The 12,151-nt window shown below is 31.2% G+C and overlaps 4 protein-coding genes and 1 non-coding gene across 5 annotated transcripts; 2 read left to right on the top strand and 3 right to left on the bottom strand.

Annotated features, from left to right (window-relative positions):
• Positions 1-468: 468 nt before the first annotated feature.
• On the top strand, positions 469-3,921 carry KABA2_07S04224 (uncharacterized protein; the record flags this gene model as incomplete). The annotated part of the gene is made up of 1 exon (XM_041551685.1): positions 469-3,921. The coding sequence occupies one exon, from the start codon at positions 469-471 to the stop codon at positions 3,919-3,921; it is 3,453 nt and encodes a 1,150-aa protein (XP_041407619.1).
• Positions 3,922-4,029: 108 nt separating this feature from the next.
• Positions 4,030-7,554, bottom strand: URB2 (Urb2p; the record flags this gene model as incomplete). Its single annotated transcript, XM_041551684.1, has 1 exon — positions 4,030-7,554. The coding sequence occupies one exon, from the start codon at positions 7,552-7,554 to the stop codon at positions 4,030-4,032; it is 3,525 nt and encodes a 1,174-aa protein (XP_041407618.1).
• Positions 7,555-8,004: 450 nt separating this feature from the next.
• On the top strand, positions 8,005-10,314 carry NUP85 (Nup85p; the record flags this gene model as incomplete). The annotated part of the gene is made up of 1 exon (XM_041551683.1): positions 8,005-10,314. The coding sequence occupies one exon, from the start codon at positions 8,005-8,007 to the stop codon at positions 10,312-10,314; it is 2,310 nt and encodes a 769-aa protein (XP_041407617.1).
• A 216-nt stretch (positions 10,315-10,530) lies between these two features.
• Positions 10,531-11,013, bottom strand: KABA2_07S04158 (H(+)-transporting V0 sector ATPase subunit c; the record flags this gene model as incomplete). The annotated part of the gene is made up of 1 exon (XM_041551682.1): positions 10,531-11,013. The coding sequence occupies one exon, from the start codon at positions 11,011-11,013 to the stop codon at positions 10,531-10,533; it is 483 nt and encodes a 160-aa protein (XP_041407616.1).
• Positions 11,014-11,727: 714 nt separating this feature from the next.
• On the bottom strand, positions 11,728-11,799 carry KABA2_07S04136. Its single transcript has one exon. It is a non-coding gene; the product is annotated as a tRNA-Met (tRNA).
• Between the last annotated feature and the right edge of the window lie 352 nt (positions 11,800-12,151).

Below are 12,151 nucleotides of genomic sequence, written 5' to 3'. Positions count from 1 at the left end.
TATATATAAATATATAAATATATATATTAAGTATGATGAAGTTTATATTTTGAATTGTCGAATAACTTTAAGGTCAAGGTTAGGTATTTTGCAAAGTTAACTATAGTTAATTTGAGTTCAGGAGTATTTATATGTTGTCTCTCTTAGTTTGCTAGCAATGTATGATATGTGTGTCTCTAATATAGTGAGAGGATTAATGTCTTTTGGTTCGATAAGATGTTAATATGTGTGGTTTGCTGACTCGTACATAGATCATCTAACCTCTAATACATGGCGGCCCGAGGAAAAAAGGTAGAAGGCAAAAAATAAAATATTATAATCTGGAAGAGATGGGATGGGATGAGATGAGATCAATAGGCAAATGACTTTTTAAAGAATGGGAGAGAGAGAACCGATGGGTTACTCACTTATATCTGTTAAACGATTAAACACATCGATTTTTGTGAAAAGGTATCTTATGGTAATGATATGCAGAGTGTTAGGAAGCCATTCAAAATCAAAAAGATAGAGAATAGTTATTTAGAGGAAACGTTCCAAGAATCAATAGGTGTGACTTCAACTTCCAATGATAGTGAATCAAACCAGAATTTAATACTAGGCAAACATTCATTAAATGATAAAATTATATCAACGAGGACATTAGATACGGTGCAATGTTTCGATAAAGATACGTTTGTTGTTGTGGAAGATAGATGTCTCAGAGGGATCCGTTTGATGGGTTCATGCAATGTGGAAATATTTGATCAAATACTTTTAGATGATAAAGTGTTATGTTGTGTTGAATCAGAATCTAAATATGGTAAAATTTGTATTTTAACGGATAATAATATGATTCATTTGATTGATGTGATAAAAATCAAAGAATCTAAGAAATTGAAATTGAAATTTACAAAACATATTGATATTGGTATCGAATTAAAGGTTGAAGAACTTCATTTGTTTATGGCACCAGCTAATGACATATTATACATGATTAACAAATCCATGGTTAAGCTTTTTCAAATAGATATTAAAAAAGGTCAAGTGAACACAATCCAATTCAGGTTAAATATGATTTATCAATTAATAAATTTTACATCATATGATTCCATAAATAATGCATCAAGCCTACTTTTATTTCATATAGATAAATTGACAAAGATATTACACCTTGAAATTGTTCAAATAAATAATAATAACAATGGAACAATGACAGAATTGTTCAGAAAGAAAACTTTTAAGATCGATGAAGTTAAAAATGATCTTATCTGGATAAAAACAATTAACTCTCAATGTATTGTCATATTGACGCTTAATTATGTTACAATAATATCAGGTCCACAGTTCTCTGTAAAGAGATGGAAAAATAGCTCTATTTCAAAGAAATATTTGCAACAATCATTCGATTTTAAAAATTTATACGTGGAAAGAACGGGCGAATCATTTTACTTACAATTAACAAATTCTAAATTGAATATTTTAAGCGTAATTTTGAAGGAAAATGAAAATTATATTGAATGGATATTTATGCCTAATAAATATTTCAAGCAACACAGTATTTTGGTTTTTCATTTAAATCACGATATTATATATTTGAGAGACATTACAGATAAGGTTAATATAATTGAATCCAAAGAAGACCAACCCATAAAATATTACAATATTTTGAATAAAGTTGTATTGAAGAAAATTAAATATGAAAATATTAGCTATAAATGTGGGTTCGTTAAGTCTAATACAGGTTCAATTGTACAGGACTTTGTTTTTGGAGGTGTTAATTTGAGTAATAACAAGCCGTTCATAGAAGAAACCAATATGCAAATAAGATATGAGATTAAGAAAATAGGAACCTTTTCAAATGAGGCAGGTATAGTTAATAAACTTGTAATGCACAAAGGAACATTAAGGATATTGTGTAATGATAGATTGTATGGTATGGATCAAAACAAAAATATTACATTTGTTAATTCGTTGGATTTAACTAGATCTCATTTATCTAATACAGGCAATGTCATTAATTATAACAACGAGGATGTAATGTATTGTACAGATGTTATTTCCTATGAGGAACACTCTCAGTTCGACGATAACCTACTACAAATTGATATTGATGGTAAAATAACGATAACAAAATACGGTGGCGGACAAGAAGAAAGTCTTATTCTATTTAAATTTGAACATAAAATAAATCTGCGCAGAAATGTAAAAGTCACAGCAATAATTACCAAAACTTCAGATGTGTTCCTACTGATATATGAGAACGAAATATTAAACCTCTATTGTAATAGTGTAATTGTCGCCACCTTATTTATCGGTTGCCGACTACTAGATGACCTTTTCATCTTAAAATCAAGTGATAGTCTAGAAAAAGGAATGATAGTGTTATCTTTTAGTGATAGCACTTTGGAATTTTTTGATATGTCTTTGAAACGTACTTATTTCAAATTTTCATTATCTTCAAATGATCCCCTTAAATTAGTGAAAGCGGTAATTAATAATAACATTTTGCTTGTATATCAAAACAAATGTTTGCTATTAATTAACTTTGAGTACTTTCAGGTGACAAAAATCGAGTTAGAAATTGAAATACGAAGCATCATATATGTCGGATTAGATAATAATAAACATGCATTTGTAATAAGTGACAATTCAAATGCACTTTATAAAATTGAATTCAAGAAGACTATGAGCTTTAAGAAACGCATTAAACGACTAGAATTTGCAAAAACTTTTGATGTTCCTGTTAATATACATGAACTTTCATCCATATATTCGACTATTGTAGTTCTTATGTGGAACCATAAAAGGAAATATCTTAATTTATTTGCGTACAATATGGTTAGGCAGTCGATTGTATCTAATATATTTACTATTGCTTCCATTGATGACTCTAAGCCAATTCTTTCCCCGTTAAGTATAGATGATAACTTATGGAACAATTCAAATAATATAATCCCCAGATCTAGTTATATTGTGACTTTTGTTATAAATGGGCAACCACAATATAAGATATTACAACTTGATAAGTCAAAGATGTTATTTAAACAAGTTTTCGGCCAAAGTTTAAAAGTTTCTCCAAATTCTTTGTCAATAAGCACTATAGATAAATCAAAACAATTGGTAACATTTTTTGGCCGTAACATTGAGATTAAAGAACTTAAATATATACAGAAAAATGATGATATATTTTCGGTTCAAACTAAAGACTTAGAACTAATTGAAAGGAAAAATGAGCCATCTATTGTTTATGGATCTGAGAGAAAAGGGTTCATTGAAACACTCAATATGAAAAATATATATGAAAACTTTAATGCTGGCCTATCCGAAGTAGAAAACTGTCGACCTGATTATCCCAGTAGGTCAAATAACATGTTTGGTCGACAATTTCAAAAGGCATTTATTAAGAAAGCTAGGTGTTCTGATATTGAGAATTTCGATTGCGAAATTCAATATAAAAATCCTCATTTAAAATATGACGCATGGCATAATGAGCTCATTTTGTCTCTTACAACAAGTGGAAGGATGACAAGAAATATGGTAACTGCTACAATTGATCAAGACAATATGCTGTCGTTATCAGATAGAAGGAACTTACAGTGTATGAGTTCCCAATTATATACACCTAACGTTAACGTCCAGAATTATTCACAAATTGACGAAATTCTTTCTATCCAGAGTACATTTAGAATTCTTGGAAGCAGTAAGTCAGCGAAACGATTTATGAAAAGGACTTTCACGCCTATGTTTATTGTTCTTGGTTGTAATTCAACAAAGTATATTATTGTACAATGTTGTGATGACATAATGGAAAAAGAAAAAGAAATACTCATAACTACACTAGAATATAATTTTGTTGCAGTCTCCAAAACGCACGGTATGCATACTGAGCATGGTACACATATACCACAAATTCAACAAGTAAGTTTAGTTGATCTTGATTGAAATTAAATAATATTTTATAAATGCAAATTTTTAAAAATAGTTATACATGTATCATCCTATTCTATTTTATATTCTAGTGTACAATGTTACTGGCTAATTGATTTACAATTAACTTTCATGCCATTTACCTAATTTCTTATAGTCTGCATATAGGACTCTAAAGTATTGTCTGCCAGAGTTATCCAATACTCTATTTATCATATTTAACTCGTTTTGAGAGATTAGATCCAAGATTGCATATATCGCAGGAGTTATGCACTTTCTAACTATATCATCAAATGTACTAGAAATGCACAAGTAGATGTATTTTATTAGAAACGCAGGAATATATTTTCTAACAGTTTTCTTGAAAACACTAGTATTTGAACTTAATTTATTGTTATTTCTTGTTCTTGCTGATGAAGCATTTGAAGGCTCACAGTAATTTACGACCACTCTTGAGAACGCAGTTGCTGACTCGGCTGAAAGGCCATATTTCTTACTATTGCAAATCAACTCCAAATACTCACAAAGTAGACTGTTAACTAGATTATTACGATTCGATACCTTGATCCTACTGAAATTTAGAATATTTGAAATTATCTTGGTGCATGCAATGAATATCATATCCTTATGAGACTTGTTAATTCTATTTAATAAATTAACTTTTAAGCAGAACGGAAATAAAATTTCAATACCATATTGGGAGAAAATCCAAGATTTTGATACTTGGAGTTCACAAATGAGGTTACAAACTTCTAAAATATCTTGCGGATTTTCTTCAAAATGTGTTATATTAGTAAACACTTCCGAAATAAATTTGACAAATAATTTAGGACCTATGATATTTTCCTTATTGATGTGCATCATTTGTACTTGTAATAGTTCTAAGATAGCACGGTATATTTTATTGGTCGTTTCATCCTTCAATGAAACTATAGTAGATATTAAGGCATTGTTGAATCCATTTTCGTCTGTAAGACTTTTCCTAGTTACAATGTTTTCGATTGCTGGAAGTAATTCAGTTTTGGAAATACCATTGTCCCTCAGTATCAAATATTGTGAAAATATAATTTCCAGTCTTTCGTCAAAAGAAAATGTGTACAGTAAAAACAAAGGAAGAGAAGAAGTAGTCATTTGTTGCATAGATATTTGAGAATGTTTCATTGTCTCTCTAATAAAAGAAGAAATTCTTGTTGAAGTTTCCTTTGAAATATCTGTATCCTTTAACGCATAATATAATTTATTAGCAACCAATGATAAGTGAAAATCATCGTTCTTGGCATTAAACTTCGAGATCCACTCAGTAGATTTATCAATAAACAGGTTAACTAAGGAGTCACGATCATTTATATTTGTGCATTGTATAAACAAAACAGCCATCGTAAAGTAAGCTTCGATAAAGCGTTCGTTATTAATACCATTCATAATTTTGTTTTTCAACAACTGAAGGAAATCTCTACTGATGCTTTCTTTAGATTGCGAAATGTGGTTTCTCAACACTTTCTCAAAAATTAAATTTGCTTCAGACTCAACGTTTGTTGTCGCTAGTTTAGGACATTCCATGATTTTTAAGAGGGTATCAAAATGGTTCTCTATTTGACTTTTAAAAGTAGGGCTCGATAATAAATGGTCTAATAATCTCAAATCTATGTCACGTATCATATTTTTATTTGTGATGTTATTGATTAATGATATTCTGACATTCTTGTTCAGACATTCAAGTGGTATTTGTAGAAGATATGGAATTGTTCTGTTTATTGAATCCTCGGATGTCAAAGAGAAGACTAAACTATTCATCACATTATTTTCTTCAAATATATCGTCATTTCCAAAGAGTACTTCTAATATAGAAATACAATTATCTGATATTAATATATTTACTAATTTCGAAATTGTCTCTCTAGAAAATAGGCTATTCATAAGGGATGACCAATTCACAAATAATTCTTGTAATGTTTCCCTTTTTGTTAGATCGTCGATATCTTCTAAATATTGTAGTAATTTTGATTCAGTCATACTAATATCGAAATCTTTGTACTCTCTCAACTTTAGGATAAAAAATAGTTGGTCCCTAGACAGCTTATTATCCATTTTGAAAATACTAGTTATTTCAGTTTTTGCGACAACAGAAAGTAGTTTATCTGGGATGATATCGTCATATATTTGCATGACAAGATATCTAAGTTCCCATATTTCACTACCACTCTCGATAGTATCAGTAAATAATGGTGAGAATATTTCTTTTAAATCAGGCAAAATAATGTAGGAAATTAAGGGTAAGCTCTTCAAATAGATTTTGGAAATTAATGTAGTCATTTCACTGACTTCAATTGAAGTGACTTTGGCTACCATAGCAGTAAAGGTCTCCTTTAGCTGACTAATAGACAAAGTCGCAATGTTCTTTATAATCTCATGAGTTATTCTCTGATCAATTAGAAAAATTGATGTGTTTATCATCGTTTTGTTCTCATAACAATACTTTTCGAATAGTTTTAGGAATTTGGGATACTCTCTGGCATTGATATAACAGTTTAAGAATTTTTTCCAAATATCAAATATGACCTCACTAACTGGTGGAGATGCCTTTTGTTCTTCTATTATGCTCATTAAAGTTGACGATTTCTGAATACCAATTTCTAAATCTAACTCTAAAAGATGACCCAGTAGGTTCCAAAATGTAGAGTCATATATATTGGTTGATCTCGCATTATCTACGGTTTGAACGAATAATTTTTCAAGAAAATCATGGGACATAGTCTTCTTGGATGATGATAATAACTGTAATAATTTCACTACAACTGACGGTTGGACAGCAATAATATTTTCAAAAATAGTCTCTAATTTCGTGAAATCATTTTTTGCTACATATTTGTTTGATTCCTCAAACAAAATGGTTGCAACACTGTCACCAATCATAATCTTATTTCTCTGGAAAAATTTATCCAACAGGAGTAATGGGTTAATATCTCTCCCGAAAAGGTATTTCCCTAAGTAAGTAGAAAATTTTTTGGCCATGTTATGATTAGAGTCTACTGTGTTATTGTCATTGCAGTACGCCAAATATCTGAGAATTGACAGAAGTAATTCATTGCAAAATACAATAGATAATTTATGGTTAATTTCTAGCAAATTATCAAATCCAATTAAAGTTATTATTTCTTGGATAAGTAAATTTCTCTTTTCATCATTAAAGGTCGACAGATCTGTTTTTAAGACGAGTAAAATGGTATTGGATAATATTGAACAAGACTGCTCAAACGAAATCTCTACTGTTGATGTAGCATTGATCAATCTACATGTCTTTAAAAGAGACATGGCCATTTCAGTTGCATCGATATCCGACGATGAAAGGACATGTTGTAAGAGAGCTGTAAATTTTAATTGTTTAAATAACTTCTTCAATATGACATCATCGTTAACTTCTAACCACATATCATTGAAAATATTCCATATTTGATAACTGTTTTTAAATTCTACTTTCTTTTGGTCATTCCATCTATCTTCGATCAATTCAAGGACAAAGATTTCTTTATTAGGGAAGAAAAAATCCAATTTAGTAAATCCTGCAATAGTGTTACAGATTTCATCTGGTGAAGTATCCTTTGCACGCAGGAGCTTAGTTATTCCCTCGGCAGATGTTGGAAAACTCATTATGTTCTGTCCTTATTCTTGAGCATCTACTAATCAAAAGTATAAGGTAATAAACTTCAATTTGAAATTAAACCTAGTCTTATAATTGAATCTACTAGTCGAGATGAGCTTGGGCATCGATCTCTCTTTTTCATTTTTTGCTTTCCCTTCGTTAATCATCAAAAAATTTTCAAGAAGGTCACGTGTAAAATTACCAAATTTGAAAAGTTAGTTTTCTTTAATTTTTTCGTTGTAAACAGCATGGTAAATATCAATGAATAACCATAACTAAAAGGTGATTAAAACGATATTATTGACTTTTTGGTGATCTTTTACATATCTCATCGTTAGTTGCAATTCTGGTTATTACGAACTTGATATAGTCTATCATTTAGAAGGTGTCGTTCACTTTGACTAACCAAAAATACGGAATTACAATTTTATAAATAATTCAAAGACAAGAGAGCTAGCATGATTAACCAAGACAGCATAATTGACCAAGATAGCAATGGTCTTCTAATGGATGTAAGTAACATGGATTTCTTAAACGATTTAGATAACAGACCTAGTAACTCAAAGAACGAAAATAGCGAGGATGGTCTTGATCAATCTTTGATATCAAACGGAAGTGAGGAAGAGCTCTATCACAGGGATTCTATCACAGGTGATCTAGTGATGAATTTGGCAAAAAAAGATGAATTACCACTCAGAAAAGGTGATAGTGGTAAATTAAAATTAAAATTGAGCAATTTAGGCGGTTACAATTTGGCCTATGTTACGGGTAAAGAAAATGAGATGTTGTACCCGGTCAGCATTCCAAACATGGACAATAATAAACAATATTATAAGTATATAACAAGCTTATTCCAAATATATCAAGATTTAGGGGAACACAGATCCTATAATATTCCAACTATTGGTGTTATCAATTCAAGTTATCAGGAACAGCATATTGCTAGTGTGAACTTAGCTCTAGAAGCTACGTTTTCAGAACTAGAATATTTTCTGAACGAAATTAAAGACGAAAAAGTGTCAATTGATAGATATATGAACCTGGAAGATTCTATGATAATATTACAATGTCTAAAAACAATTTATTTCACGTTGGATTCACCAGATGAAGAACAAAAACGAGAAAACTTTATTGTTGGATTAATTGAATGGGTCAATCGTTCTGATGGGGAACCAAATTCTCAGTATATTAATCATGTTTTCGACACTGACAATTCAGAGAAACCAGTTTTCCAAACCAACTTATTCTGGAGATTATTGAATCAATTGCTTCTTAGGGGGTTGTTCGAACAAGCTGTTGGTTGTATTGAAAAATCCAGAATTCTATCCAGCTTGAAGGATATATGTCAAGTATCTTATAATGCATTATCGGATTTAAGTACCCTCCTAAAGCATTACCCAATGGATTCCGATGAATCTTTTAGAGAATGGAAAGCGATGGTGTTGGAACTGAATCAGACTTTTTCAAATAGTGAAACAAATGTATCAGGTGAACTACGTGATTCTATTGAAGATACACTGTTATTAGTTGGTGGTGATCGATTTAAAATCTTAAACTACTCCAAAACATGGTACGAGTCATTTTGTGGATTCATTCTATATTATATTCCAACTTTGGAACTGGCTGATGAATATCTAAAACTTTCTGTTGAAAGGAATGCAATAGATATAACAAGTAACTGGGAAGAATGTTGCGCATCCATCATTAAAGGTAATGTATATTCAATTTTTCCCGTATTAGAATCATTGGATAACTGTACAGCCACATTTGCTGCTGCTATTTGTGAGGCAAAGGGTTTGCTTCGAAATTTATTTACGGGTGAAGATGAAGATATCGAATTACTGAGCCAGCACGAAGAAGATCATGTGTTTACCGACCTACTATCTCAAAAGAATGGTATTGCATACTATATGATTAACAATTTGGCCTTTGAATTATGTTCGTATGATAATAAGGATTTATGGCCAATCGCAATAGGTTTGATTACATTCGTTCCTGTTATTAATTCTGGAGCTAAAAGAATGACTATTGGTGAGTTATTGCAACATTATCCTTATCAAACCAACGATGATATTGAATGGCTCTTGAGTGTGTGTGCCCAATGGAAGTTACCATATGTCACAAAATCCTTATTTACAAAACTTGGTAATTCAATGATGTATGAAGGGAAAACTATTGAAGCCATTACTAACTTCAGTAGAGCCGGTAGATTTGATCTAGTTAAACAATACTCATGGACTCTATTTGAGGCATCTGTAGTGACTGGTAAACCATTAGAAGATGAAGTTTTAACGGCGATCGTTCAAGGAAATGAACAGTCTTTGGACGAATCAGGAATGATGACAGAAGATATACTCAATAGCTTAGTGACGAACGCAATGAAACAGACGTTATCTCCATATGCGGTTCTTTTTAGGTTTTACGAGGAAATTGAGGAGCAAAATTGGCCCGTAGCATTAGATTTATTAGTTGAGTTGATTACTTTCAAGTATTTACCAGATCATTATTTGGTACTGTTGGTAACAAAATTCTTATTCCCAATTTTCTTAGAAGACGATTCTAAATTAATTGGTGAGGCTATGGTGATTAGCATAATCGAAGCGATTGAATTGAAATGGAATTCTGAGAATAAAAAATCACAGAATGTCTATAATGCAGTCCTTGAGGCTGATGAGACACTTGAGAAGACTCTTGGTGATAGTTTAGATGATGCCCTAAAAACTATCAGAACCAAACTCAATTATAAACTATGTCAAGAATTTATGTAAGTCATATAAATTGAAATTGAAAAATATTAGCAATAATAAAATAATACGCGTTACAAATAAAAGTAATGTATGCAATGGATTACCAGTGTTATATTACATAACAAATATAAATATGAATAGATATATAGGTCTTATAGAGTAGGTATATGCATAAAATAAAATGTAATAAAAGAAGAGAGAAACAAAAGATTTACATTCTACCTAGGAAGAACAGGTCTAACAAACGACATCTTGAGTAGCTCTGGAGTTTAAAAGTAAAGCAACAATCAAACCATATAGACCCAAAACTTCGGCAAAAATCAAAATCAAAATCATACCAACAAATAATCTTGGTTGTTGAGAAGTACCTCTAACACCTGCATCACCGACAATACCAATGGCGAAACCAGCAGCCAGTCCACTTAGACCTACAGATAAACCGGCACCCAATTGAATGAAACCAGTGTATAGAGCTTGTTTTTGACCAAGGGAGTAACAGACCAAGACAGAGACAACCAGACCATAAATGGCAATGATACCGGCCATAATAACTGGAACAATGTTCTTAAACAACAGGTCAGGTCTTAGGACACAGGTTGCACAAATTCCAACACCAGATTTGGCAGTACCATAGGCAGCACCAAATGATGTAAAGATGATGGCTGCAGCGCAACCCATGGCACCAAAGAACGGAGCATAAACAGGACACAAATCACTCATTTCAATTATTAACGTATTTTTTGGAAGGTAAAGATTGATGAACTAAATACTTGCTAATATTAATCGAAATTTTTATTGTTGTTTCTTCAAAATTCTATATTAAAGATAACAAACATTATTGCAATTTCCTAATTATTACTACATATATATGTATATATTTATATAATCAGCCTGCTGTAAGCGCAGCTGCTGCATCGTTTTTCGGCATTTTTTTTCCTTCTCGCAGGGCTCCTAAGAGAGGCAGCCAGTTGGTTGTAAAATAGAGAGCAAACACATATAAACCCTAGAGACAGTTAGGGTTTGAATTGTCTGTTTTTAATCCAACTGAACATCATGGCATACGATACAGCAAATATACTCTCAGATTCTCCGACAAAATATACTGTGGCATCTAAATATAAGAATATGGATATAATTTCCCATTATTAATGGAGCTTATCTGAATTTGTTTTTATTTATTTGCAATTTGAGTTTGAATGGAGTGATACAAGTTCAGTATATTAATCAGATAGTACTGTTAAAGGGCACGAAGGATTAATAATTATTGTTCGAAACTTGCAACACTATCAGGAAAGAAAATTCAAATATAGACAAAAATAGAAATAAAAAACATAACGGAATCACATGTCTGGTTTTGACAAAAGGCCTTGACGTCAGTAATATTTTAATGAGAAATCTTGAAGATTCCATAAGAAAAAAATGGAAAAATAAAATTAGCGCCGCTCGGTTTCGATCCGAGGACATCAGGGTTATGAGCCCTGCGCGCTTCCACTGCGCCACGGCGCTTCTAATTTTACTTTTTTTAAAATTATATCTGTCATTTTGATAAACGTCATTTTTAACATGCTTCGGATAGTTCTGTTAAACGGAGTTGCTGTTATTAAACTGCTCATCTTTTGTACATAGTAACGTTGGACTATGTAGCTCCTGTAAACGTAAGTTTGAAATCGAGAATATACGATTAGTATTCGAGTTGAAATTATCGGACATAGTTATAGATATTCAAATGTATAATCTTGTGGTTTCATTTTATGTTATATAAAGTAAGTCTATATAAGGAAGATTGTATATATATAAAGTTAGAATATGTGGTCCTTTTATACTTTTGGAAAAGGAAAACAGTCTACCAAATATTGAT

This window comes from Maudiozyma barnettii (assembly GCF_903064755.1).
Source record: "Maudiozyma barnettii strain CLIB 1767 genome assembly, contig: KABA2_07, whole genome shotgun sequence".
In the NCBI taxonomy this organism is placed as follows: Eukaryota; Fungi; Ascomycota; class Saccharomycetes; order Saccharomycetales; family Saccharomycetaceae; genus Maudiozyma; species Maudiozyma barnettii.
Note: the sequence above shows the minus strand (reverse complement) of the source record. Positions and strands in the feature narration are given on the sequence as shown.